The 26,591-nt window shown below is 50.8% G+C and overlaps 2 protein-coding genes across 4 annotated transcripts in view; one reads left to right on the forward strand and one right to left on the reverse strand.

Annotated features, from left to right (window-relative positions):
- Positions 1-491: 491 nt before the first annotated feature.
- Positions 492-16,301, reverse strand: cd63 (CD63 molecule). 2 transcript variants are annotated; one of them, XM_042344330.1, is made up of 8 exons: positions 16,221-16,301; positions 14,968-15,053; positions 3,570-3,758; positions 2,780-2,854; positions 2,365-2,451; positions 1,806-1,943; positions 1,087-1,170; positions 492-633 (listed from the first exon to the last, which is right to left on the reverse strand). In XM_042344330.1, the coding sequence occupies exons 2-8, from the start codon at positions 15,031-15,033 to the stop codon at positions 568-570; spliced, it is 705 nt and encodes a 234-aa protein (XP_042200264.1). In that variant the 5' UTR covers positions 15,034-15,053; positions 16,221-16,301; the 3' UTR covers positions 492-567. The 2 variants fall into 2 exon arrangements, with proteins under 2 accessions (XP_042200264.1, XP_042200265.1); XM_042344331.1 differs by lacking the exon at positions 16,221-16,301 and adding an exon at positions 15,395-15,611.
- An 8,250-nt stretch (positions 16,302-24,551) lies between these two features.
- LOC103189517 (formin-like protein 3) overlaps positions 24,552-26,591 on the forward strand; it is a 45,203-nt gene continuing 43,163 nt past the window's right edge. For both annotated transcript variants that reach the window (XM_042344215.1, XM_042344216.1), the window contains exon 1: positions 24,552-24,727. In XM_042344215.1, coding sequence (XP_042200149.1) covers positions 24,614-24,727 — 114 coding nt within the window. In that variant the 5' untranslated portion in view covers positions 24,552-24,613. The remainder of the gene's footprint in view (positions 24,728-26,591) is intronic.

Genomic DNA, 26,591 nt, shown 5'->3' on the forward strand with positions numbered 1-26,591 from the left:
CTACGTACTTGCAAGGTAACCAGAGGCGCGTGAGTGGAGTAGGGAAACTTACCCCAACTAAAGAGGAGGTCGGAGGGAAAGCTCACAACTGGCGTTTGCTCTCCTCTCAAGTATGATGGACATACTTAAGCAAAGAGTTTTGACTGGGGCCAACAGTCGCTTGTCGCCCGTCTGCTCAAGAGCCACTGAGGGGTGCAAACCTCCAAAAATAAGAGGACATTTAACCCTCCCAACCAACCCCCCCCACCCTCCCCACCCGAAAAAAAATCAGCTGTGGATCAGATACACCCATAAGGAGCGAGACAGCTGTGTTACACACATGTAAGAAAAGATTCCCGAATTTTAGAGACAAGTCATATCGAAGCATTCATTTCCTTTAAGACGAGAGGTTACTCTTTCAACCGTTGAATTGACGTTTCCAATGTGACGAGACCACGAAGAAAAATAACAGGTCCCGTAAAAGTTCTGGGGGGGATGTGGGGAGGGGGGGGGGCGGGGGGAGGGGGTGGGGTTGGGGTTGGGGGTGTGGTTGGAGGTAAAATGGGAGAAGGATAGGGAAGGGGAGGATTACATGACTTCGTAGCCACTGCGAATGCCTTTCATCAGCACACAAGCGAAGATGATCCCAAGGAGCTGAGAGAGAGGAGAGAGAGAAACAGAGACAGAGAGAGAGGGTTTGAGTTCAAAGCATTTTCACTGGGAGCAGACACACACACACACACACACACACACACACCCCACATCCTCAACCACACACACACACACCCCTTCCCACATGCACAAACACACTCTCTGTCCTTCCCCCCCCCCGACCCACCAGCCCCTCGACCGACCATCCGTTGCCCTAAGCAGACCCCGCTCCCTAACGCTGGGAAAACATAAAATATAATAATCCTTGTACTTGACCCGGGCCCTTATCATGTCTTCGAGATGTCTCAAAGCGCTTCACGGGACGGACTGTAAAGTGTAGTGACTGTGCGTGCGTTTTGGGGGCGAAACGCGGCAGCCAACCGCGCGCCCAGCGACGTCCCCACAAACAGACGTGGATCGAGCCACCAAATTATTGGCAATAATTATTGTTCTCACCTGGAACAAGGCGATTCCCAGTGCCACCCCCGCCACAATGACAAAATTCTCCTTAAGCCACTTGTCGATCAGATTCACGCAGCCCTGAGAGAGAGAGAGAGAGAGAGAGAGAGAGAGAAAGAACGTAACGTAAGAAACTGTTAAACGAAAGAAGACCGAGGTCCATCAGTTCGCTTTCCACCATCCATCCTGGCAGTCGCTTGCACATGTCCTGTCCCCAAACTATAATAATACCAAATAATAACGACAATCCTGGCATTTTGAACACAGTGCCCTGTCAAGTCTTCGAGAAGCCTGAAAGCGCTTCACAGCACACATACAATGTAAAGTGTAGTGACTGTGCATTTTGTCGGCGAAACGCAGCAGCCGCTTGCGCCCAGCGACGTCCCCACAAACAGTTGTGGATCGAATGACCAAACTTTTTTTGTGTCTTTTTTTGGAAGGGATTATTACCCCCGGAAAAGCGATTCCGCCAATTGACTAACAACTGTGTTCCTACTTACTGCCGGGGAATCAGAGACCTGCCCCATGTGAAGGCCGCTGTGTAAATGCAGGTTGGTGGTGGTGTTGTAACACGACGGTAAATCAACAAATGCCCACATCAATATAGGTCATGATCTAAAGAGAGCATAGAGGCTGTGGTCGGAGCCTGGGGGGGGTTGGGGGGGGAAGTAGAGTTAAAGGATTGGGAGGGGAAAGGGAGAGGAAAACACACTCACTATCTGGTAGATGTTGGAAGAGGTTGTGTTCAAACCACAGTCAGGAGAAGGTGTCTTGCAACAGGAGTCTGGCACGGTTTTATTGAACGGCGGAATGGAGAACCAGTCAGTGTAGTTGATGTTGCCACAGCATTGGAACTGGGGAGGAGATACACACACACACACATACATTTAGTGGCCAGACAAGAGAGTTCAAAGTCAATCCTGGTCCTGGCCTTCAAAATCCTCCACGGCCTTGCCCTGCTCCTCCCTACCTCTGTGACCTGCCTACTGCATGTCTACTCCCCACGCTAGTCGGTCAAGCCTTCAGCCTCTCATCTCTGCCCCCTCGCCCTTTGGAACTCCATCCCACGGTCCCTCCGCCTCGCTCCCTCTCCTGCCTCCTTCAAAGCCTGCCTTCCTCTTCGACCACCCCTTCGGTCACCCTCCTACCCCCACCCTCCCTGCCCTCCTAATTCCCAATCCCACAGCTCGGGTCCAAAGCCCTGACTGTCCAGTGCCTTGGGACCAAATCCTGATGTGAAGGACGCTGTGTAAATGTCATGTGTTGTTGTCTCACCTTCTTCTGGAGCTGGTCTATGCTGGCGTTCTTGTTGCTGTAGTTGTGCATCGTCTCGTTAAACTTACTCTCCAACACACCACGGATCTGTAGGGAGGGTTACGGTCAACGTCAGGATAATGGCAACACACAGCCCATTACACCTGATCTCAGAGAGAGAGGGAGAAAGACACACACTCACACCTTACAGAGAGAGAGAGAGAGACAGAGACAACACACACACACACATAACACAGAAAGAGAGAGACATGCATCTTACAGAGAGAGAGAGACACACACACACAGAGACACAGGGACAGACAGCGAGAGACACACACACACACAGAGACAAGAGAGACAGAGAGAGAGAGAGAGAGACGCGGGGTGGGGTGGGGGGGGGGTGTGGTGGGGTGGCGAGAGACCCTCAGATGCTCACCTGATCTTTGAAGATGTAGCCAGCGATGGCGGCAGCTATTTCGATGAGGAAGATGAGAGTGATCAAGATGGCAAACTGAAAGGCGAGTGAGAGAGAAAAAAAAACACCAAACACATCAGTCACAGAACAAAGTGCCTGACGCGGGGGCTTGAACCCACAAACTCGCGACTCCTCTCCCCCTCTTCATCCTCCAGGGCTGGGGTGGGGGGAGGGGGGAGAGAGAGAGTGGGGAGTGGGGGGGGGGGTGAGAGAAAGGAAAATGAAAATAAACCAACGTCACAGCAGGATGTCTATTGGGAACAGTAAGGCAGAGCGCAGTGCTGTGACACTCATTGGTGTTCAGCCAAAACACTCTTCATCCTGTTATTCCCGAGCGTGTCAGCCCGGATCAGTCGTCAGCGTTTGTACAACAATAACAACAACACATGACAGTTACACAGCGTCTCTCCCAAGGGAAAGCCACTCCAAGGCGTTGGACAGTCAAGGGTTTGCACCCCAGTTGGGGTTAAGAGTCGAGAGGGGAACCCCCTTCACGCAGGATGGGGTTAATAGAGACACAGAGCTGGTCTCTGAGGGAGGGGGGTGGGAAGACAGAGGAGAGGTGGCCATTGGCACGGTCGAAGAGGGAAGGGCTTCTGAAGGTGCGAGCTGAAGATGGGGCAAAAAAGAGTAACGGAGGCGGAGGGGCTGGGGAATGGAGTTGTAATGGGGGAGGTGTAAGTTGGTAAGAGTCAAGGTCCGAGTAGGTGAGGGGCGCTGTGTTGTGGTATGTGGCGCCAGGCTCTCTCACCGTGGTGACCATGCAGTAATTCTCCTTCCAGGCTCCACAGCAGCCGAAGAAAGCCACAAAGTTGATGACCACACCCACCACGATGATGACGATGGGAGCTCCCGAGGCAGAGGAGTCCGAGATCAAAAACGTCCCGTTCATCTGGGTCTGAACCAGGATCCCGACCACGATCAGGGCGATGCCAGAGACCTGGGCCACAGAGAGAGAGAGAGAGAGGTCACTGTGTGCCATCGACCACCACTACATTGATAATAAAGTAAGGCTCCGTAGGACTTTGTGCTGCCCTGTGACCTTGCTCTGAGGTTGTCCAGAGAGCTGTGCATACGTGTGCGTGTCTGAGCGAGAGAGAGAGAGACGGCAATTAACTATTATCAGTCCTATTATTACAGTGTTATTACTCTTATTTGTATTACAGTCATGTTATGTTTGTTACATTTATTATTATTTTACACTATATGTTATAGGATGGATCGTTTTTCCGGGGGGTGTGAGCCAGAGAGAGGGAGAGAGGTACCACTGAGCCAGACCGGAGCAGATTGAGGGGGTCAAAGCTCCTTAACACCTTCAAGGTAAATTTACTCAGTTTTCAGGGCAGTATTTATTAACAGTCACGTCCCCAATATCTGTCTGACTAATAAATGTCAGCAACTATCTATCCCCGGCAAAACATCCTGCAGATTGGCTGCCGGGTTCAGCTGCAAGATACGCAGTCACTCCACTCCACGGTATCGAAGCTCTTCGCGACAAGTCAATGGTTCGGTATTGGGTGAGAGAGAGAGAGAGAGAAAAGAGAGAAAAAAAGAAAGAAAGAAAAGGAGAGAGAGAGAGAGAGGGGGTGGGGTTGGGGGGTTGGGGGGTCGGGGGGGTGGAATTACGAAGAGAGAATTGGAAATAGAGAGAAAGACAGGACGATGAACGAGTTCACAGCCGCACAGACAGCAACAGACGGTGGTTGGAAAAGCTGTAGAATAAAGTTCAGGGAAAGCAAAACAAATTCCAGTGACAAGTTAAAAAGGCCTCAAGTTTCACCCCCCCCCCCTCCCCCCCCCCCCCACACACACGTGTTACACACCGTGTCAGATACACAGTGTCTCTCCCTCCCCCACCCCAAACCACACACAGACACACTTTCCAACAGCATCGACCAAGCGGGTTTGGTTTGGTCTGGGGCCAGCTCACTCTGCTCAACAGGAACACGAGTGGGGAAGAAAGGCAAAAATAATAACTTATCAGTGTGAGATGAGTCAGATTTCCCGAACCAGTGTGATCGACGTTACCGGAAATTGTGTGAGCGTGCGCGCGCGTGTCTGTGTCAGCGTGTGAGTGTGTCCCGTGGGTTTGCGTGAGTGTGTGTGTGTGAGCGTGAGTGTGTGTGTGTTCGTGTGAGTGCATGTGTGAGCGTGAGTGCGCGTGTGTTTGCGTGAGTGTTTGCGTGTGAGCGTGCGTGTGCGTCTGTGCGTGAGTGTATGCGTGTGAGCGCGCGTGTGCGTCTGTGTGTTTGCGTGAGGGTATGTGTGCGCGCGTGTGTCAGTGTGTGTGTGTGCGTAGCCCCCGATCTCTTGTTCTGAATGCCTCTTAACGTGCGAGAGAGACAGCAGGCAGCGGGCAACACAGACCGTGGAGACTTAAGACACCTGATAGAAACAGAGTTGAGTTATGCCGCAGCTCCGTGTGGTGAAATACAGGCAATTCTCTGCATAGTTATCAGGTGACTACCACAAGCACAGGCTCGGACTAACAGCCAGTCCAGTCTAGTCAAGGCCCGCAAATGCAGTTCGACAAAAGATTTTTCTTTCTGAGTCACAATACGAGTCGGACGGTTTGTGGGTTTAGCTCCACTTTGCGAACCCTCAGAATCACATGTCTTGTTTTGCCCACAGTATAAACCCGCGGTTCACTGTACACTACATATCCAGCCAAGTTCTTCGAGACGTCTCGAAGACGTGACAAGGCGCTGCATCGAATGCGAGGGTCATTAGTAGTATAATTATTGTGAGGGGGTTTTGATAAGAGTAAATAGGGAGAAACTGTTTCCTCTGGAGGGTGGGCGGGAGGGTCAGGAACCGGAGGACGCAGATGTAAGATCATCGGCAAAAGAACCAGAGGGGAGACATTTCCCCCCCCCCCCAGGGAGTTGTTACGGGTTGGAATGCACTGGCTGGAAGGCTGGTGGAAGCAGATTCGATCATAATCCTCGCATTTGACCCAGCGCCTTATCACGTCTTCGAGACATCTCAAAGCGCTTCACGGGACACACTGTCAAGCAAATTGACTGTGTATTTTGTGGGCGAAACGCGGCAGCCGACCGCGCCCAGCGACGTCCCCACGAACAGTCGGGGTTTGAGTGACCAAATTTTTTTTTAAAAAAAAGGGGATTATTACCCCGGGGAAAGCGATCAGCCAATCGACTAATAAGCAGGTTCTTACTTAATGTGCTGGGTAAACCACGGTGCGTTCCTTCCCACCCCCACCCCCACCCCCAGCTCAGGTCTGAAATGCTGTCCTCTGTCTCCAGCACCTTGGGACGTCCTCCTGACGCGAAAGGCGCTATACAAATGTAATCTTGTTCTCGTTGTTGTTGTTATGTGTGTGTGTGTGTGTGTGGGGAGTAAGGAAATTTGCCTAAACTTTCCCCTGACACGTCCTTCTGGGAATCGAATCCGGGTCCTCTCGCTCGCAAGGCGAGTGGTCTAACCACTGAGTTACGGGAACTCCATTATTGAATGTGGCGTAAATCCAGCGTTTCCTGGTGTGTGTCAGATTTATAGGAGCGAGGCGGGTATGAGGCTGTTCAACAGATCACATTATTAATTACTGTGTGACAGGACTTACATAATGGACGAGGGAACGCAGTGAGGAGGTCGGAAACACCGTGACGTGCATTTTATACACAGTGCCTTTCACATCGCGAAGGTGCCTCCTCTCTTGGGGGGGGGGAGAGGGTTGGGATGATGGGTGGGGGGGGTCGGAGAGAGCAAGCACGTGACCCAAACAGCCACAAAGTGAAGGAACAACTATTGAATGACGCCCAGGTTCATAGAAACTCCCTTTACATCAGCCAGGCTCGCAGGAGAGTAGTCCGAAGATTGTGGGTTTGAGCCCCAACACGAGGGCCTTAAACTCGCGTAATACTGCCTCCATTCCATATCCTAACCTCCCCATGCGTTTCGTTTACCAACTGCTATAAAACCTCACACAAGTCCTATCAGTTGGGAGCCATATATTATATATATTTACCGCGGATTAAGTGACTTTGTTTTTAGTTTGGGGGGAAGTTGTCGGCTGGAACATTGGGAGAGAGAGAGAAAGAGAGCGAGAGTGAGTGATAAACTCCTTTCCCTTTACGAATAGGCCGCGGGAGATCTTTAACGTCCGCCTGAACAGGACACAGATGGGGTGGGGGGGGTTAGGTTTTAACGTCTCATCCGAAGGACGGTTTGTGTGGGATGTTGTGTAACACAGCAAAGAGTTTCCTCGTATCAGCGCCTGATGTAAATGGGCCCATGTGAGAGTAACTGCCTGTCCGTGCGGTGTCGAAACTTCCCTCTGCCATCTCCTATTTCATCAACTTTGTCATGTGAAGGCATCTCGCTGGTGTATCATTCATTTGGCTTACGGGGAGTGGGGAGTGGTGGGGGTGAGGTGGTGGGGGGGGTGGGGCGTAGGAAGCTGATATAAATCATTGACATTTATTAACTCCGTCTTCAATCCTTGGACCTTACTTAACTCCCTAATTTGTGCCCAATCAAATTACCCCGAGAAGCCAGAAACTCGATTTATCATCATAATAATCCTCGCATTTGATACAGCGCCTGATGAGGTCTTCGAGAGGCAGAGAGGGAGGGAGTGGGAGAGGGGGGGAGAACGAGGGAGTGGGGGAGAGGGAGAGAGGAAGGGTGGTGACCATGAGTAGATCTCCCCCCTTAGTCCTATCTTCTCTTTGCGTCGCCTGGGGTCAACTGGGGAGTGAATTGGAATTATTTTTAATACGTAAACTTTAAGAGCAACCGCCTCGCTCCCATCAACAGCGACGTCGACACAGTCTAAACAATTTGCTCTCAAGTGGATCTGGGAGGAAGAGAGTCCTGGGAAACCCATGAGCAGGAAAGGGAGGGACCCACAGATTGTATTGACCAAAGGAACGGACAATGTTTTTTTTACGCACACACACACACACACACAGACCAGGTACTGGTGGCAGGAAGTAATTTGTCCTACCCCCACCCTCCTACCCCCACCCTCCTACCCCCACCCTCCACCCCCTCCTGATCCCAACCCGCAGCTCGGGCCCAAATCACTGACTATCCAACCCCTTGGGATGTCCTGAAACTCTGGAACACCTTCCCTCGAATCGTCCGCATTGCCCCCGCTCTCCCCTTTTTCAAGTCCCGCTCGAAAATCTTCCTTCTCGCCCGTGTTTACGGTCACCTCCCCCCACCACCCACCCGCGCCCCCCTCACCCTCCCGCCACCCTGCCCAGGCTCAGAGTCAGGCTCTGCCACTCTTAAGCGCTCTGAGACATTACCCTGCGTGGAGGGCGCTGTGTAAATGTCATCTTGTATTGTTGTTGTTGGGAGACAGATCGAGTCGGGCTTTGGGACGTTCCAGGAGATCCTCTTTTTTGTTTAAAAAAAAAGGAAAAGAAGATACGAAAGAGAGAGAGAGAGAGAGAGACAGGAACGGACGGACGGGTGCGTTGGGAACGAAGTTGTCCATCTGTCAACCCGGAGGAAGGTAAGAGCCGACACAATTTCCGCTTTGTAGCAACGCAGTTAAACTTTGCTGCATTTCGCAACCCACCCCCCCACCACCCCCCCCACCCCCACTCCCCTCGTCTTGCGCACATCAAATCGAACGGTCACCTCAAAACCCAACTCATTTAACACGGCCTTCTCACGTTGCAATCTCGCTCCCTTTTAGACAACACGCTTCTTCGCAGGATATAATGTCAAGTGGATGTGTCCCCATGTGCCAAGACACCCGGCTAATAACCCCTCCCCCCCCTTCCCCCTTTCCCCCCCCGCCCACAAAAAACAATCCAACCCTTTGGCCTGCAAACGTTAAAGGTCCCAAACAGCAGAGAAGCGGCTAAACCTCCCCTCCAGGTCCTGCCGATGGCTGAGCCGGGCCGGGCCGGGCTGCCATCAGCAGTGAGTGCCCTGGAATACTGCGGCCCCTCCCAGGACTAGAGAAGATCACGGGGTTGGGGGGGGGGTGGGGGGGCTCGATTGCGACTTTCCGTTGCCAAACACGTCACCCTGGGGGCCAGTTCAGCTCCGTGGACGTATATGAACATGTGTCCACGAACTTGGAATCCAGGTAATGCCTTCCAGCGGCTGCCACCCCCCGCCCCCCCCCCACCCCCCAACGCCAAGGAAGAAGTCAGCGTGTAAGCCCACAGCCTTTCTCAGCTAAACACACCCACAATCATTGCTACACTTCACAGCAGAGAGAGAAAAAAGACTTTAATTTCCCGGTTACATACAAGAGGAGGCAGTTTTGCTGGAAGTCCTGTGAAAAGTGCCTCAGGGTTTACACAACCCTAGTCCACCCCACCCAAACGATAATTATACTGTACTCAATTTACACTGACACCTTTCATGCAGGAACAATGTCCCTAAACTCTATAAACAGACACAAGCGCCAAGCAGGACGGGAAGGAGCGAGCGACTTAATGTTTAATCAACGAAGATTAATGAAATGGGTCTTTATGGTAATCCTGGCGTTTAATACAGCGGCTTATCACGTCGTCGCGACGTCTCAAAGCGCTTCACAATACACTGTAAAGTGCAATAACTGTGGGCATTTTGTGGGCGGAACGTGACAGCCGATTACACACAGCCGCGTCCCCACAAACAGTCATGGATTGAGTGACCAAATTATAATTATATATATATATTTTAAGAGATTATCATCTCCGGAAAAGGGATCTGCCAATCGACTAACAACTAGGTTCCTACTACTGACTGCTGGGTAAACAGAGGCGTGTGTGTGGAAATAAAGAAACTTGCCCACGGTTTTGCTCTGACCTGCCTGGTTCTCTCGCTTGCAGACTGCTTTCTGGGGGGGTAATAATTCCCCCCCCACAACCAAAAGGAAAAAATGTGGTCGCTCAATCCACGACTGTTTGTGGGTCACTGCTGTGGGCAATCATGATTAAGGGGCGACGGCTGAAGGAAAATCCATACTGGCTTTTAAAGACAAATACCTAAAGAAACAGAGTGGTTTGGGAAAGTGATGGAAATGGGATTGAAAAGGTTTGCTCTTAAAGCAGCAGCACAGACACGATGGGACGAATGGCCTCCTTGCTGTGGGTGTAAAACAGGACGTTGAAATTGATGTGTTGTGTGGAGGGGGGAGGAGAAGGAGGACCTTAGCGACTTTGGTTTAGCCTTTAATCAATTAATTAATTGATTGAAACGCAGGTTTGAGATATCCAAACCCAACTGAGAATTCCAGGCCTCCCATCTACACGTGGGAATCCCAGAGATAGACTGTTGGAATGGAGTGCGCTCTCTCTCTCTCTCTCTCTCTGGAGGGACGCCCCCCTGCTCACCTAATTCAGGAGAGTATTAGGCGCAGGTTGGCGAGAGCCAAGGCTTGTGGGGTTGGGGGAGGGGCCAGAGTGCGGGTTGGGGTAACTGCTGGAGTCTAACCACCTAAACCCACACAGAGCTTAGCCATTGAGAGAGAGAGAGCGCTGTCTGGCCAAGCTTTCCCACTGCTTGCCAGCTGGGACCCCCTCCCCGTTAGTTATTAGGGCTTTGGCTGTGGGTTAACAGGAGCTGAGGGGGAGGATTCCCTGTCCCCAGTGACTGGTCGGCCCTTCCAGGTCCTGCCGGTAGCTGAGCCGGGCCGGGCCGGGCTGCCATCAGCAGTGAGTGCCTGGCTCGGGAACTGGACCAGAGACCGTCACAGAGGGTGGATCGAGGACTGAGGGTGTTGAGGATGGATTAATTGGCATCTTATTGGTGTCATCGCGGATGGAGCGATGGGGATATTCTGGGACGGATGAGATCAAGAGCAGCCAAAAGGGCCTTTTGTCATACAAACCTCTTGTGATCTTGCGAAATGAACAATATACAGTGAATACACTCAGCTCAGATGACTCTCTCACAAGCCCTGACTCATAGGCCACGTGCCATAAGCAATTATTCTATGGCTCCAAGTGTTCTCTATGCACTTTAGTCATCTCCCAGCTCCACTACACCAGACAATCCGTGGTTATAAATGAGCACATTTGCTGCCGTGTTTCGCCCACAAAATAAACAGTCACTCCACTTTACAGCGTATCCCGTGAGGCGGTTTGAGATGTCTCAAAGACGTGACAAGGCAGTGTGTCAAATGCGAGTATTATTATGATTACTACTCCAGAGATCTAAAGCCCAGGCAGACCATTATAGCACTCGAACAACCCACCCGTTATTAGGTTATGCCTCACACATACAGCGACAAACCTAATTGGTATTATTGTAAAAAAAAAGGTTTCTTTCTCTCTCCTCCCCACCCCCAGTGTCCTGACCGACAATCCCTCCCCCCCCCCAGATAAAAATCCGGTTATTCACTTCATAATATATTGCAATACAATCCTTGCATTGTATTGTGAAGTGTAGTGACTGTATAGCTTGTGAGCGAAACGCGGCCTCCAACTGCGCCCGGGGTTGCCCGTCTGCGGGACGTTGCTGTGCGCGCAAATCGTCTGCCGGGTTCGCCCTACCAAAAACGCACAGTCACTACACTTTAGGGTAAATCTTGTGAAGCACTTTGGGGAGTAATTGTAAAGTTTTTTTTTAAAAAAAATCGCTTGACACCCAGCGCCCACCGCAGGCAATTGGGAAGGACAGCCAAGTTTAAATCAAAACAGCTCTATGTGTATACACATATATATATATATATACATAATATATCCTCCATTGCCCTTCGGAAAGGATATCTTAAATAAAACAATAATCCTTACATTTTGTTTTAAGTTAAACCCAAGATCTGACTGATGGTAAACATGGCAAATTATGTGGATTTTAGCTGATTAGACTCCAGCAGTTACCCCCAACGCACACTCTGGGCTACCCCCTCCCCTCCCTCCTCCCCAAGCCTCGGCTCTGGTCAACCTGCGCCTAATACTCTCCGGAATTAGGTAAGCAGGGGGCGCCCCCACACAGAGAGAGAGAGAGAGAGAGAGAGGAGAGGGCTCATTCTATCGCAACAGTCTATGATGGGAGGCCTGGAATTCTCGGTTGGGTTTGGAGACACTTAAGCGACGGTGACGGGTTTCCGCGTTCGTCAAACGCCCCCCCGGCCGACGGCCCCTCTCCTCCCCCCCCACCTCACGCGCGCGAAAAAAAAAAAGATGGTAAACAAAGCACCGAAACACAATGAGAACATTCACAGAAATTATACGTTACAGAACTATCTCAGGGATTCTCTTAAATACTCCAAAATGCTGCTTTGCATGAGAGTCACTGTATGAATGTACGTTATTTTTGGTGAATGTAAAGTTTGAGATGGTGGGGGGAGGGGGGGGGGAGAAGTCAGCGGAGAAGAGTGTTGTGTGTGTTTGGGGGAGAGCAGAGAAAGAGAGTGCACACACCTGGTGGGGGGTGGAAACAAGGCGGTGCGAGCAAGGGGTGGGTGGGGGAGGAGGGGGAAATAGAGAGGAGTGTGTGTGTGTGGGGGGGGGTGTGGGGGGAGAGACACAGGGGTGTAAGGGGGGAGCGGGGGATGGCTGTGTGGGGTGTAAGAGAGAGGGTGCACGTATGGGGGAGAAGGTTAGTGAGGGATGTGTGTGTGTGTGGGGGGGGGGGAGAGGGGGAAATACGTGATGGGGGGAAGGGAAGGGCAGAGAGGTATGTGTTGAGGAGACAGAGGGTTGAGTGTGTGGAGAGAGGGGGAGTTTGTGTGTGTGGTTTTAGGCGGAAGGAGGCAGAGGAAAGGAGGAAAAGAAAAGGATAAGATTAGCGAGCTCCCTTGCCGTGACACTCCTAATCATTTACAGTCTGACTCTCTCTGTCTGACACACACAGATATATATATATATATATATATGTATATATACACAGGATGAGTTAAAGCCTTGCCAAGGCCAGCCAGAGCTCACATGATTGGAAACCTAGTTGGCTGGTTAACACACACACAGACCTGCGCTAGTCAATAACCCTCACACACACACACACACACAGACCTGCGCTAGTCAATAACCCTCTCTCACACACACACACACACAGGCCTGCGCTAGTCAATATCTCACACACACACACAGACCTGCGCTGGTCAATAACCCTCTCACACACACATACACACACACAGGCCTGCGCTAGTCAATATCTCACACACAGACCTGCGCTGGTCAATAACCCTCTCACACACACACACACAGGCCTGCGCTAGTCAATATCTCACACACAGACCTACGCTGGTCAATAACCTTCTCACACACACGCACAGACCTGTGTAGTCAATAACCCTCACACACACACAGTGCTGATGAATAACACACCTAAATGCACAAGTGTTAATCACTCGCCCTTTAATTTCACACCCACCTCCCTCTCCCCCATCCCCACCGCACAAACACCCTCTCTTCACGCCCCCCCCCCCCCCCCCCACACACAAACACCTCTCTCTCTACCCCCCCCCAACCCCCCCAGTAGATTGAGGGGGAAATTAACTATCTTTCATATTGAGGCAATTCTATCCTGTTTGTGAATGGTTTCTTGTGTGTGTGTTTGTGGAGTGAAATTCACACTGAAATCAACAAACTCACCCAGAAAGCACATTACTTTTCCCCCCTTCATTTAAAAAAAATTAATATTTAAAATCTTCCAACGATTTACACCTTATTTTAAATGCTTAATGTCCTGCGCGAGTTTGTGGAGTGAAAAATAGAACAAGAACCAGAGAAATGCAATTGAAATTCACAAACTCGCGCAGAAAGAATATTTTTTTTTCATCATTTGAAAATATGGGGATTCTAAACTCTTTTGAGAATCTTAGAGGCAATGGATAGTCTGTTATTCGTGTGTGTTTCTATGTGTGAGTGTGTGTGTCTCTGTGTCTGTCCGTGTGTGAGTGTGTGTGTGTCTCTACGTGTGTGTCTCTGTGTCTGTCTGTCTGTCTGTCTGTCTGTGTGTGGCAGTGTGTATGTCTCTTATGTGTGAGTGTGTGAGCGTCTGTGTGTCTGTGTGTGAGCGTCTGTGTGTCTGTGTGTGAGTGTCTCTGTGTCTGTGTATGAGTGTCTGTGTCTGTGAGTGAGTGTCTGTGTGTGAGTGTCTCTGTCTGTGTGTGAGCGTCTCTATGTCTGTGTGTGAGCGTCTGTGTGTCTGTGTGTGAGCGTCTGTGTGTCTGTGTGTGAGTGTCTCTGTGTCTGTATGTGAGTGTCTCTGTGTCTGTGTGTGAGTGTGTGTGTGAGTGTCTGTGTCTGTGTGTGAGTGTCTGTGTGTGAGTGTCTGTGTGTGAGTATCTCTGTGTCTGTGTGTGAGTGTCTCTATGTCTGTGTGAGTGTCTCTGTGTCTGTGTGTGAGTGTCTGTGTCTCTGTGTCTGTGTGTGAGTGTCTCTATGTCTGTGTGTGAGCGTCTGTGTGTGAGCGTCTGTGTGTCTGTGTGTGAGTGTCTCTGTGTCTGTGTGTGAGTGTCTCTGTGTCTGTGTGTGAGTGTGTGTGTGAGTGTCTGTGTCTGTGTGTGAGTGTCTGTGTGTGTGAGTGTCTGTGTGTGAGTGTCTGTGTGTGAGTGTCTCTATGTCTGTGTGTGAGTGTCTCTGTGTCTGTGTGTGAGTGTCTGTGTCTGTGTGAGTGTCTCTGTGTCTGTGTGTGAGTATCTCTGTGTCTGTGTGTGAGTGTCTGTGTGTGAGTGTCTGCGTGTGAGTGTCTGTGTGTGAGTGTCTCTGTGTCTGTGTGTGAGTGTCTGCGTGTGAGTGTCTCTGTGTCTGTGTGTGAGTGTCTGTGTGAGTGTCTCTGTGTCTGTGTGTGAGTGTCTCTGTATACAGCGAAAAAATAAGGAACTTCACATTGAAATTATAACTCAACCACAAAAGGTATTTTTCCATCATTTAAAAAAAATTAGGCTTAAAAATCTTAGAATTGGGGCAATCGTGTGTGTGTGTATTTATATGTGTGTATATGTGTATATGTGTGTATGTGTGTATGTGTGTATGTATATATGTGTGTATGTGTATATGTGTGTATATGTGTGTATGTGTATATGTGTATATGTGCGTATGTGTATATGTGTGTATATGTGTGTATATGTGTGTGTATGTGTGTATATATATGTGTGTATATGTGTGTATATGTGCGTGTGTGTATATGTGTGTATATATATGTGTATATGTGTGTGTATATGTGTGCGTGGAGAGTAAATAGAACAAAATATGGTGTGAAATTCACATTGAAATCAGGAAACTCACCCAAAACAAGAAGTTAAATATAAAAATCAGGTATTTGATGCATTTCATTCCCCCTTCAACTGCCATGACTTCAGCTTTTTGGTATCCTGGAGAGAGGAGAGAGTGGGTTACACATAAATAAATAAACTACACTGTATTTAGCATTTTAGTATCAGAGAGGAAAGAACACGTTACATTTAAATAAACAAACTTCGCTTTATTTTGCCTTTTTAGTGTCAGAGAGAGAATAGTTTGTCACATGTAAGTAAATAAACTAATTTTATTTCGCACTTTAGTATCAGAGGGAAGAGAGTGCGTTACATATAAATAAATATACTACATTGTATTTTACACTTCAGTATCAGAGAGAGAATAGTTTGTTACATGTAAGTAAATAAAAATACATTTTATTTTACATTAGTATCCTGGAGGGAACAGAGTTTGTTACCTGTAAATAAACCGCAAATCCCTGAATTCTTTGCGGAATTTTTTTTAACATGAAATAGCTTTTAAATCCCAACAGAACTGGAAACGAGAGAGAGAAAGAGAGAGAGAGAAAGAGAAAGAGAGAGACGACATCACATCCCTCCTAACACGTCAGGAGGAAAGAGAGGAAAATAAACCCACATATGTGCTGCACTGCCCACATCTGCACAATATATATATATATCATTTAAACAAAGTCTCCGGGTTTCTGTGGGGGGTTTAGATCAAGGAAAAGGGGGAGAGGGGGAGAGGGGGGGGGGGGGGGGTGGGGGGAGGAGAGGGAGAGGGGGAAGAAAGGAGGAGAGACAGAAGGAAAATGGGGGGGAAGGAGAGAGGGGGAGAGAGAAGGGGGGTAGGGAAGGGGGGTAAGGGAAAGGAGAGGGGGAAGGAGGAGGAGAGGTGGGGGAGAGGGGAAGAGGGTGGGGGGAGAGGGAGGGGGGAGAGGGAGAGAGGGGAGGAGAGGGAGGGGGGAGAGGGGAAGAGGGTGGGGGGGAGAGGGGAGAAGAGAAGGGGAAAGGAGGAGGAGGAGGGGGAAGAGGGAGAGGGGGGGGGGGAGGGGAGAGAGAGAGAGAGAGAGAGAGGAGGGGAGAGAAAGAGAAAAAGAGGGGAGTGAGGGAGAGAGGAGGGAGAAAGCAGTTATTATTATTTTATTTTGGGGGATATTAAAATATTAGGAGTGAAATGAACAGTAGAATAGAAATTTAAAAAAACATCTCAGCTCTGTCTCTGTCTCTGTCCCTCTCTCTGTGTTACTCTCTCTCTATATATATAGTATATATATCTCTTACCACTCAGGAGCAGGAAAGCAGCGATGATCAACCGAGACCTTAATGCATAGACTGTCCAACAGTTTTAGTTCAACCCTCTTTTTAACTTGACGTCAAAAATTAACTCTTCCCTCTCCGTCTGTCTGTCTGTCTGTCTCTCTCTCTGTCTGTCTGTCTGTGTGTCTCTCTCTGTCTCTCTCTGTCTGTGTGTCTCTCTCTGTCTTCTCTCTGTGTCTCTTCTGTCTGTCTCTCTGTCTGTCTCTGTCTCTGTCTCTCTCTCTCTGTCTGTCTCTATCTCTCCCTGTCTGTCTCTCTCTCTGTCTGTGTGTCTCTCTGTCTCTCTCTCTGTCTGTCTCTCTCTCTGTGTTTCTCCCTCTCTGTCTCTCTCTGTCTGTCTCTGTGTCTCTCTCTGTCTCTCTCTGTGTGTCTCTGTCTGTCTGTCTGTCTGTCTGACAGTCAGGGTGACAGGAGCAGGGAATATTGAACTGCTCCCCAACCCTCTGGAACTCCATCCCGCAGTCCCTGTGCCTCGCTCCCTCCCTCACCTCCTTCAAGACCCATCTCGAGACCCTCCACTTCAGCCGCTCCTTAGGTCACCTTCCTTCCCCCCCATCCCCCCGCCCACCCCGCCCTCCACCACCCCCTCCTGATCCCAACCCCCAGCTCGGGTCCAAATCTCTTGACTGTCCAGCGCCTTTGGACGTCCTCCCGACATGAAAGGCTCTGTGTAGCAGTCGTCATTTCTAAAAAAAACACACGTTTTTGCGCGGAATTTGACAAACTCTCCTTTTCTCACCAGGAAACTAAAAAGGGAGGCAGGAATTTGGCAGTGGGTGTGGGGAACGACATGTATTAAATACTCTACCTGATGTTTATATTTTTTCGTTATTTTAATGGTGATAATAATAATAATAATCCTTGCGTTTGCTGCAACGCCTCATCACGTCGTTGAGAGTCTCAAAGCGCTTTACAGGACACACCGTGTAGTTCAGCGCCTTGGGATGTTTCCCGATGTGAACGCCGTTATATAAATGTTGTTGACTGTGGGCTTTTGTGGGCGAAACTCAGCAGCCAATTATGCACGGCCCGTGGATTGAGTAACCCAAAATTTTTTGGAGGGATTATTACCCCCCGGAAAGCGATCCGCCAATCGACTAACAACCGGGTTCCTTCCCGGCTCGCTGTCTCGTTCCCCCTCTCCCTCATTGGCTGTCTGTCTCATTCCCCCTCTCTCTCTCTCTCTCTCTCGCTCATACTCTCTCTCTCGTTGTCCTCGACGGGGACAGTTTGGTGGTCCATCAGCCGAGAAATATCCCAACTCATGTCCGGTTTCCACCCCCACGTCCAATGCCTCTCCTCGTTCCTCTCCTCTCCTCAGCCCCCGCCAGCAAACAGACATCCGCAGGGTGTTTGCTCAATCCCTGACATAAACAGGATATGAGGCATCGGGGAGTTGCTGTGAGATTTAGAGACCGGGTGGATCGGGTGATGTCATTTCCCAACTGGTTGAAGCCATTCGCACTTACTTCACGTAGGGCAGCGACTCGGAGGGCTTCAACATGGCAGACCACAATGCCAAGCCGGAGGGAGGGAGACAGGGAGGGAGGGGACCGTAAGCATGGTTGAAGAGGAAGGCCTCTAAAAGAGGGGAAGGAGGGAAGGGGGCGAGGGCACAAGCAGGAGGCTGGAGCCAGCCGAGCAGAGGCAGCGGGTAGCGGAGTAGAGGGGGTAAGCAGGTCGGAGAGGTAGGGAGGGAGTTGCCAGGGCATACACTCTGCAGCTCGTGTCCTTGCCCTCACCAGGCTCCGTGACTCTATCGCCCTCCCCCCCTCCTCGCCCGGCCCCACGGGTTTCCCATCCCCCAGAGGATAGAGGTTCAAGATCCTCGTCCTCGCCTCTAAACCCCTCCACGTTCGAAGGAGTAAAATGGTAAAGGGTTTGGGGAGAATAGCTACAGAGAAACTATTCCCTCTGGTGGGGAAATCCAGAATAAAGGGGGTTTCATCTTCAAACAGAGAGTTAGGCCATTTAGGATACAATCAGGAAGCAGGTTTTACATAAAATGTAAAGGGAATCTGGAACTCTCTCTCTTTCTCTCCCCCTCTCTCCCTCTCTCTCCCTCCCCCAAAAGACTGTGGATTATGGCTGGATCCATCCACATTTTCAAGACTTGAGGTGGAGAGATAATAATAATAATAATATTAATAATAATAATAATCCTCACATTTGATAGAGCTCCTTAACACGCCTTTGAGACGCCTCAAAGCATTTTGTTAGGGTCGGGGTGTATATCAAGGGATATAGGGTCTAGACGGGTATTTGGAGTTGGGTCGTGATCCGATAGAATGGTGGAACAGGCTCGAGGGGCTGAATGGCCTCCTCCTGTTTCCTGTTTTCCTATGAAGCTTTGAGACTGCGAGGCCTGTCAGCCGGGGTAGATTTACTCAGAGGGCTCAGCCAGAGAGAAATCCATTGCAAAGGCTCCGTTTCAAATTGGTGCCGTAAACCAGCAGAGAGGTTTATTATAGGAGTCTCCTCCGACACCTGTTACAATCTTTGATATATATCAGTCCGTGTCTCGGTGTAACCAGGAAGGTGGTTGAGTCCAAGTGGACCTTAAAGATCTCCCGCGGAAAAGAGAAGGGAGCTTCTGCACTTAGCACACACAGTCACTACACTTTACAGCAAAATCCTGCGAAGGGCTTTCGGACATCCCGACGGTGTGTTTAGGCCATATCAACCGCAAGGGTTATGCTTGTTGTCAACATTAAGCATAATATAATCCTCCTTGTGGTTGATATAGTACTTGTCGAGTCCATATTTTTTTTAGCCGGGACACCGGGGGAAACTCCCTTCTCTTTGGGGTCACGTGAAGATAAGCACCAGCCTTATCGTGGAGTTCTCGCGAGCGAGAGAGACCCGGGTTCGATTCCCGGGCGGGACAGGTCGGGGCGAAAGCTTAGGCAAATTTCCTTTCTCCACACACACACACACAACACACACACGCAACACACACACACGCAACACACAAGCCTCTGTTTACCAACAGTAAATAGGAACCCAGTTGTCGATCGACGGATCGTTTTACAAGGATTTGCGCACACAGGGCGGTAATCTTTGCATACAGACAGCTTTGTTTGTAGAATATACAATGCGATTTTGCATTAATGTGACCCCTGTAAACTTATGAAATTAATTCACGGTGAACCTGACCTAACTGCACTCTGCACTTCCACAGGGACAAAGAAAGAGCATTGCTGTAGCACCTCGGTGCATTGAAACCCCTCACAGATATAATAATAATAATCCTCTCAAAGAGCTTCACAGGATATACTGTAAAGTGTAGTGACTGTGTATTTTGCGGGCGAAACGCGGCAGCCAATTGCGCACAGCAACATCCCACATACAGGCGTGGATTGAGCGACCGATTTTATCATTATTTCGGTTACGTATTTGTGCAATAAAATAATAATAATCATAGTAGCTGCCTACCAGCACACAGAAACTCCGCATTACAATAAATCCTGCGAAATGCTTTGAGATATACCCCCCCCCCCGCCCCCCCCCCCCCCCCCGAGGTGAAATGTGCTCTATCAAATCGCAAGGCTGTTTATTACTTTATAATATTCTCTCGCCTGGACTTGGAGTGAAGTCTCTAAGATGAAGGGTCTGTTAAACCCAGAGTTTATATCCCTGAGATGGTTTCAGACGCTGTGTGTAAATCACTGGGATATTCTGACAATTTCGAGGGGAAGGAAGGAATGTAATTACTTTTAATTTCAAAGTCTTTCTCTTATTGATCTCCGCGTCAAAGAAGATGACGTATTGTCTGTTTACCTGATTGAATCGCGGTGGGAATCAATCATTAAAGGCCGCGAAATATTCATGACGGGTTCGCAAATTTATCGATCGTCTTTCTCGGTTGGTGGGATTTATCGTTGAGTTCCAGGGATTTGTGTCAACCCGGTCGTAGAGGAACCCAATAATAATAATAATAATCCTGGCATTTGATAGAGCGCTTTTCATGTGTTGCCGCCGCGTTTCGTCCACAAATATACGGTCAACTCACTTTACAGTCTATTCTGTGAAGCGCTTTGAGACGTCGAGAAGACGTGAAAATGCCCTATATCAAATGCAAGGATTATTATTATTACACAGCGCCCCCTCACACAGGTTAGCGTCCCCGGGCGCTTGGGACTGGTGCAGCCTGGGGGGAGGTGATGGTTGAAGAGGAAGGTCTTCTCCTCTCCTACCCCCCACTCTTCCCCTCTCCCTCGCCCCTCTATCCCCCTCTCTCCCACACCCCTCTATTTTCCCCCCTCCTAATGGTGGAAATATAAAGATGTTGTTATGTTTATTTTCTAAGTGCTGACTGATAAATTAACATTCATCCAAGAGCTACAGAGAGACCCATAGGAACCGGAATCCCTGTTGCTGGATAGAGACTGCCCCCGTCTGGTGTTTACAAGAAACGATCGTTGCATTTGATACAACGCCTCATCCCGTCTCAAAGCGCTTCAAGGATACACTATGAAATGTAGTGACTGCGTATTTTGTGGGCGAGACGCGCCATCCAATTGGCACACAGCAGCGTCCCCACAAACAGCCGTGGATTTGAGCGAACAAATTATTATTTATGTTTTTTTGTGAAGGGATTGTTACCCCCGGAAAGCGATTGGCGATCGAAATCTGAGTGGTGGGGATGGTGGTGGTGGTGGTGGTGGTGGGGGGTGCGGGGGCGGTGGGGAGGGTTAGGGGGAGGGGGAGGGAGACCCGTTGGTAATTTCTCAACATGTTAATTCCCGGAATTGTCTGTTTGCTGAAATAAATTTCCGGGGGTAATCATCCCCACCTCCCCCCCTCCCCCCCAATACAAATGCGGTCACTCAACCCACAGCTGTTTGTGGGTCGCTGAGGTGGGCAACGGCGTGTACCCTGTCTCCCCCACAAACATGCAGTCAATTCACTTTATAGTGTACGGAAACCCGTTACCGTCGCGTAAGAGTCTCCAAACCCAACCTAGAATCCCGGGCTTCCCGTCTACACCTGGGAATCCCAGAGAGAGGTTGTTGGAATGGAATGGGCTCTCTCTCTCTCTCTCTCTCTCTCTCTCCCTAGAGGGACCCCCCCCCCCCCCCCCCCGCCCCGCTTACCTAATTCCGGAGAGTATTAGGCGCAGGTTGGCGAGAGCCCAGGCTTGTAGGGGGGTGGGAGGGGAGGAAGACCAGAGTGTGCATTGGGGTAACTGCTGGGGTCTAACCAACTAAACCCACACAGAGCTCGGCCACTGACACTGACAGAGCGAGAGCGCTATCCGGCCCAGCTTTCCCGCTGCTTGTCCAGCTGGGACCACCCTCCCCGTTAGTTGGTTGGTTAGTTAGTGCTTTGGCTGCGGGGTTAACAGGAGCTGAGGGGGAGGATTCCCTGCCCCCAGTGACTGCTCAGATTATTTTGTGGGCGCGCTGTGAAATGTTGAACACCATCTGCTTGATAAAGTTACCAACCAATTTCTGAGCTGACGTGGCCGTGAGTCGGCTGCACATCTATCTCTGAATTTCAATTATCTCTGAGTTTCGGAGTCGCCTTTAACGTTCAGTGGACTGTTTTCTGAGGGGTTTCTGATAGCGAATTGGTTCAAAGATGGACCGTAATCGGGTTGCATCGATCTAACTGACAAAATACATCCAACCCTGGGTTTAGCGCGGAATTACTGTGCGTGTGACGTGATGGGGAGTGTGAGTGGGTGTGAAAGAGAGAGTGTTTGTGTGTAAGAGTGTGAGTGCGCGAGAGGGACGGTAAGAATGTTTCCAACAGTGCCTTAGGATCTTGGAGACCCTGTAGCTCAGTGGTCGGAGCTCTCTCGCCTCGCGAGCCAGAGGGACCCGGGTTCGATTCCCGGGCGGGTCAGGTCAGGGCGAAACCTTGGGCAAGTTTCCTTACTCCCCACACACACAACACACACACACAACACACGCGCCTCTTGTTAGTCAATCGTTGGACCGCTTTTCCGGAGGTAATAATCCCTCCAAAAAAAATTTGCTCCCTCAATCCACCACTCTTTGTGGGGGACGCTGCTGTGCGCAATTGGCTGCCGCGTTTCACCCACAAAATACACAGTCACTACACTTTACTGTGCCAGTCTGGATCAGTCGGCGGCGCTCTCTCTCTCTCTCTCTCTCTCTCTCGCCCCTCGAGTCAGAAGGTTGTGGGTTCAAGCCCCAGCCCCCCACCCCCCTGCGTCGGACATGGAATCACACGATCTGGGACAGGAACCTCCACATGGTCCATCGCCACCAGATGGCACCTCGGCCACACTCAACAAAAACCACAGACATGAGTCTTTATCTTCGATGTGGCTCAGAAGCAACGCATTTCCACCGTTCCTTCCTCTTACCTTTTTGACGATGCGCCCCCTCAGGGCGATCGATTTGTTGGAGCCTCCCCCATCCCCAACCCCCCCCCCCCCCCCCCCCAGCAGCGCTCAGGAGGGGGTGTCGCATTGTCGGATGAGACGTTAAACCTCCCTCACTCCCCGTCCGTGCTCTGTTCAGGTGGACGTTAAAGATCCCATTGCGCTATTCGAAAGGAGAAGGGAGTTTTTCTCTCTCACTCTCTCTCTCTCTCTCTCTCTTCCCCAGTGTCCTGGACAACAATCCCCCAATAATTATAATAACCCTCATATTATATATATATATTATATATGAAGCTTTATCACGTCGTTGAGGTATCAAAGCGTTTCACAGGATATACTGTGAAGTGTAGTGATTTTGTGGGCGGGCGAAGCGCGGCAGCCGATTGCGCACAGCAGCGTCCCCACAAACAGCCGCGGGTTGAGTGACCAAATTATTATTTAATATCCAATGCAATTATTATTAATTATTAACATTAATTTACTGCTGTGCCGTGTTTCGCCCGCCCACAAAATACACAGTCACTACACTGCCCAGCATATTCTGTGAAGCGCTTTGAGATGTCTCGAAGCCGCGATAAGGCGGTGTATCAAATGCAAAGATTATTATTATTATATATTATATATTGTGACATATCATATTATTATGACATTGTTATTAAAATGCAAACAATATGTGTGAACGGTGGCACCGAGCCAAGGGCGGAGCCAATGGAGGGGTGGAGCCAAGGAAAGGGTGGAGGCAAGAAAGGGTGGAGCCAATGGAGAGGTGGAGCCAAGGAAAGGGTGGAGGCAAGGAAAAGGTGGAGCCAAGGAAAGGGTGGAGCCAATGGGAAGGGTGGAGCCAATGGGAAGGGTGGAGCCAAGGAAAGGGTAGAGCCAAGGAAAGGGTGGAGCCAATGGGAAGGGTGGAGCCAAGGAAAGGGTAGAGCCAAGGAAAAGGTGGAGCCAAGGAAAAGGTGGAGCCAAGGAAAAGGTGGAGCCAATGGGAAGAGTGGAGCCAATGAGAAGGGTGGAGCCAAGGAAAGGGTGGAGCCAATGGAAAGGGTGGAGCCAAGGAAAAGGTGGAGCCAATGGGAAGAGTGGAGCCAATGGGAAGGGTGGAGCCAAGGAAAGGGTGGAGCCAAGGAAAAGGTGGAGCCAATGGGAAGAGTGGAGCCAATGGGAAGGGTGGAGCCAAGGAAAGGGTGGAGCCAAGGAAAGGGGCGGGGCCAAGGCGAGTGGCAGGCCCCTCCTCCCTTTGTTTGTGTGGGTGAGTGATGGCCGGTGGGGGTTGGGCTTCAGTCATTCAATGAATGGGCACTGGGGGTTGAAACCCACACACTTTAATGAATGGAGCCCGAGCGGCGAGTTTTACTACTCACTACTCACCGGCGGTCAGTCTCCCCCAGCGGCAAGACCCTCTGAAATGCCTCCTCTGGGATGATCCCCACCTCTCCCACCTCTCGCCCCCCCCCCCCCCCCACCCCACCCCACCCCACCTCGGGAAAACTTCTTTTTCCTCGCGGTAATCCCGAGGTGATGGGGGAAAAAGAACGAGAAGAGACCGAGAAAGTGGGAGACAACGTAGATTAAAAAGGCGGTTTACATTGACTCGACTCAAGTCTTCGGGTGGTGGTGGGGGGGGGACTTAAAAAAAAAGTTTTTTTATTGGGTGGGGGGTGGTGGGGGGGGGAGAGTTAGATTTTTTTAATTGAAGTGGGGGTGGTGGGGTGGGGGGGGTTGTTAAACTTTTTTTTGTGGGAGGGAGGGAGGGGGATTTTGTGTTACCCCCCCTCCCTGAGGCTGGACGGTTTGCTGAGGGTGGGGGGCGATCTGTGTTGTTGTTGCAAACAAGTGAAGGGAGGAGGAGGAGGAGGAGAAGAGAGTTGTGGAGAGTGGGAAAGAGAGAGAGAGAGTGGGAGGGAAGGAGGTGGGGGGGGGGGGGGGGGGGGGGTGGTTGGGGGGGGGGGGGAAATCTTGGGAGCATTGGGAGGTTTTTTTTTAATTCCTGGCCCTGGAGGAAATGGGAAATAATGGGAGTCTGGACAAACAGACGGACCTGAAGCCTCACACTATGCCACTGAAGCTGCCCATCCCCGAACAAAGCGAACTGGAGGAGAGGTTCTCGATGGTTTTGGTGAGTTCACAATCGTCTCTTTATTTCTCCCGTCCGTCTGGGTCTGTCCGGGGGAAAGTTGGTGATGTTTTTTTTTTTTTTTTTTTTGGGGGGGGGGGGGTTGGGGTTGGGGGTTGGGGGGGAGTGGGGGTTGTGAGCAAAAAAAAAGAACACACAACGCAACACACGCACCACTACACACACAAAAAGCCAAACAAGTCAGGATTTCCTTCGCTTCTTTCAACTCTTCTTCTCCCCCCACCACCCCCCCCCCCACCACCCCCCCCCACCCCCACCACCCCATCTCTCTCTCTCTCCCCCCCCACCACCCCACCCCCACCACCCCATCTCTCTCTCTCTCCCCCCCCCCACCACCCCACCTCTCTCTCCCCCCCCCACCACCCCATCTCTCTCTCCCCCCCCCCACCACCCCATCTCTCTCTCCCCCCCCCACCACCCCATCTCTCTCTCTCTCCCCCCCCCACCACCCCCTCTCTCTCCCCCCCCCCCACCACCCCATCTCTCTCTCTCCCCCACCACCCCATCTCTCTCTCCCCCCCACCACTCCATCTCTCTCTCCCCCCCCACCACCCCATCTCTCTCTCTCCCCAACCATTCCATCTCTCTCTCCCCCCCACCACTCCATCTCTCTCTCCCCCCACCACTCCATCTCTCTCTCCCCCCCACCACTCCATCTCTCTCTCCCCCCACCCCTCTCTCTCTCCCCCCCTAACCCACCCCCCACTACAATCCTTCTCTTGTATTTCCAAGTCAATGGGTTTGGGATTGAAAGCAAAGCAAAACTTCTCTCTCTCCCCCCCCCCCCCCCCCACCATCTCTCTCCCCCTGTGTGTGCCTCTCTCTCTCTCCCCCCAAAAAAGATCTTCTTCACCCACCGCCCCGCAAAATAAAATGTCCTGATCTCTCTCTCTCTCTTCTTGTCTTTCTTTCCTTGTCTGTCTTATCTTCCATTCACCCCCCCCCACCCCTCCCCACCCACCAAAATTAAACCATATCGACCCCCCCCCCCCAGTTTGCTGCGTTCGGTCCTGTTACAGTCTTTGCTGTGATATTAAACACAAAACACAGCCCCACATTCTCTTAAAGAATTGTTTTCTCGTTACATAAAGAGTTAAAAAAAAACACATCACTAATCTCTCTCTTTTGCTGAGTAGATATGGGGGTGAGGTGGGGGGGAGGGGGGGGGGGTGCGGGTGGGGGTGTGGGGGTGCGGGGTGTGAGAGGGGGGGTGTGTGGGGGTGCGGGTGGGGGGTGTGTGGGGTGTGGGGGTGCGGGGTGTGAGAGGGGGGTGGGGGTGTGGGAGGGGGTGTGAGAGGGGGGTGGGGGTGTGGGAGGGGGGTGGGGTGGGGGGTGGGGGGGCGGGGTGGGAGGGGGGGGTGTGGGGGTGCGGGTGGGGGGGGGGGGTGTGGGGGTGCGGGTGGGGGGTGTGGGAGGGGGTAACAACAGCCCAGAAAGCGATGATGCTAATCCCTGATTCCTTGATGTGCGTTAAATCAATATATTATTTTTATTCAATATATTATTAGTGTCACTGCAAAAGTGGATCAGGTTTTAGTTAAGGCGGAGGGGGGTGTGGGGGGTGGTTGGGGGTGTGGGGGTGATGGGGGGTGGGGTGATGGGGGGGGAGGGATGGGGGGTGGGTGTGTGGGGGGGGTGAGGTGGGGGGTTGGGGGGGCAATTGGTAATTTTTTAACAGCCGCCAACCCCCAATACACAGTGCTGCCGACACGAGGCGGAGCATCACTTGGGATCTGTATATATATATATATATATAATATGACTTAACGCGAAGTGTCGATTATTGCAAATCTGCGTAACGTTCAGCAAAACCCAACGCGACTTGGACTCGAGTAGATATAGTGCT

Source organism: Callorhinchus milii, unplaced genomic scaffold (assembly GCF_018977255.1).
Source record: "Callorhinchus milii isolate IMCB2004 unplaced genomic scaffold, IMCB_Cmil_1.0 Scaffold27, whole genome shotgun sequence".
NCBI classification, from domain to species: domain Eukaryota; kingdom Metazoa; phylum Chordata; class Chondrichthyes; order Chimaeriformes; family Callorhinchidae; genus Callorhinchus; species Callorhinchus milii.

Coding starts and splice junctions, on each gene's coding strand:
- cd63 (XM_042344330.1), bottom strand. CDS start 15,033: ATGGCAGTTGAAGGGGGAATGAAATGCATCAAATACCTGATTTTTATA. Junction 3,759..14,967: donor TATTTAACTTCTTGTTTTGG/GTGAGTTTCCTG, acceptor TCTGTGGCCCAG/GTCTCTGGCATCGCCCTGAT. Junction 2,452..2,779: donor GCTACATCTTCAAAGATCAG/GTGAGCATCTGA, acceptor CCCTCCCTACAG/ATCCGTGGTGTGTTGGAGAG.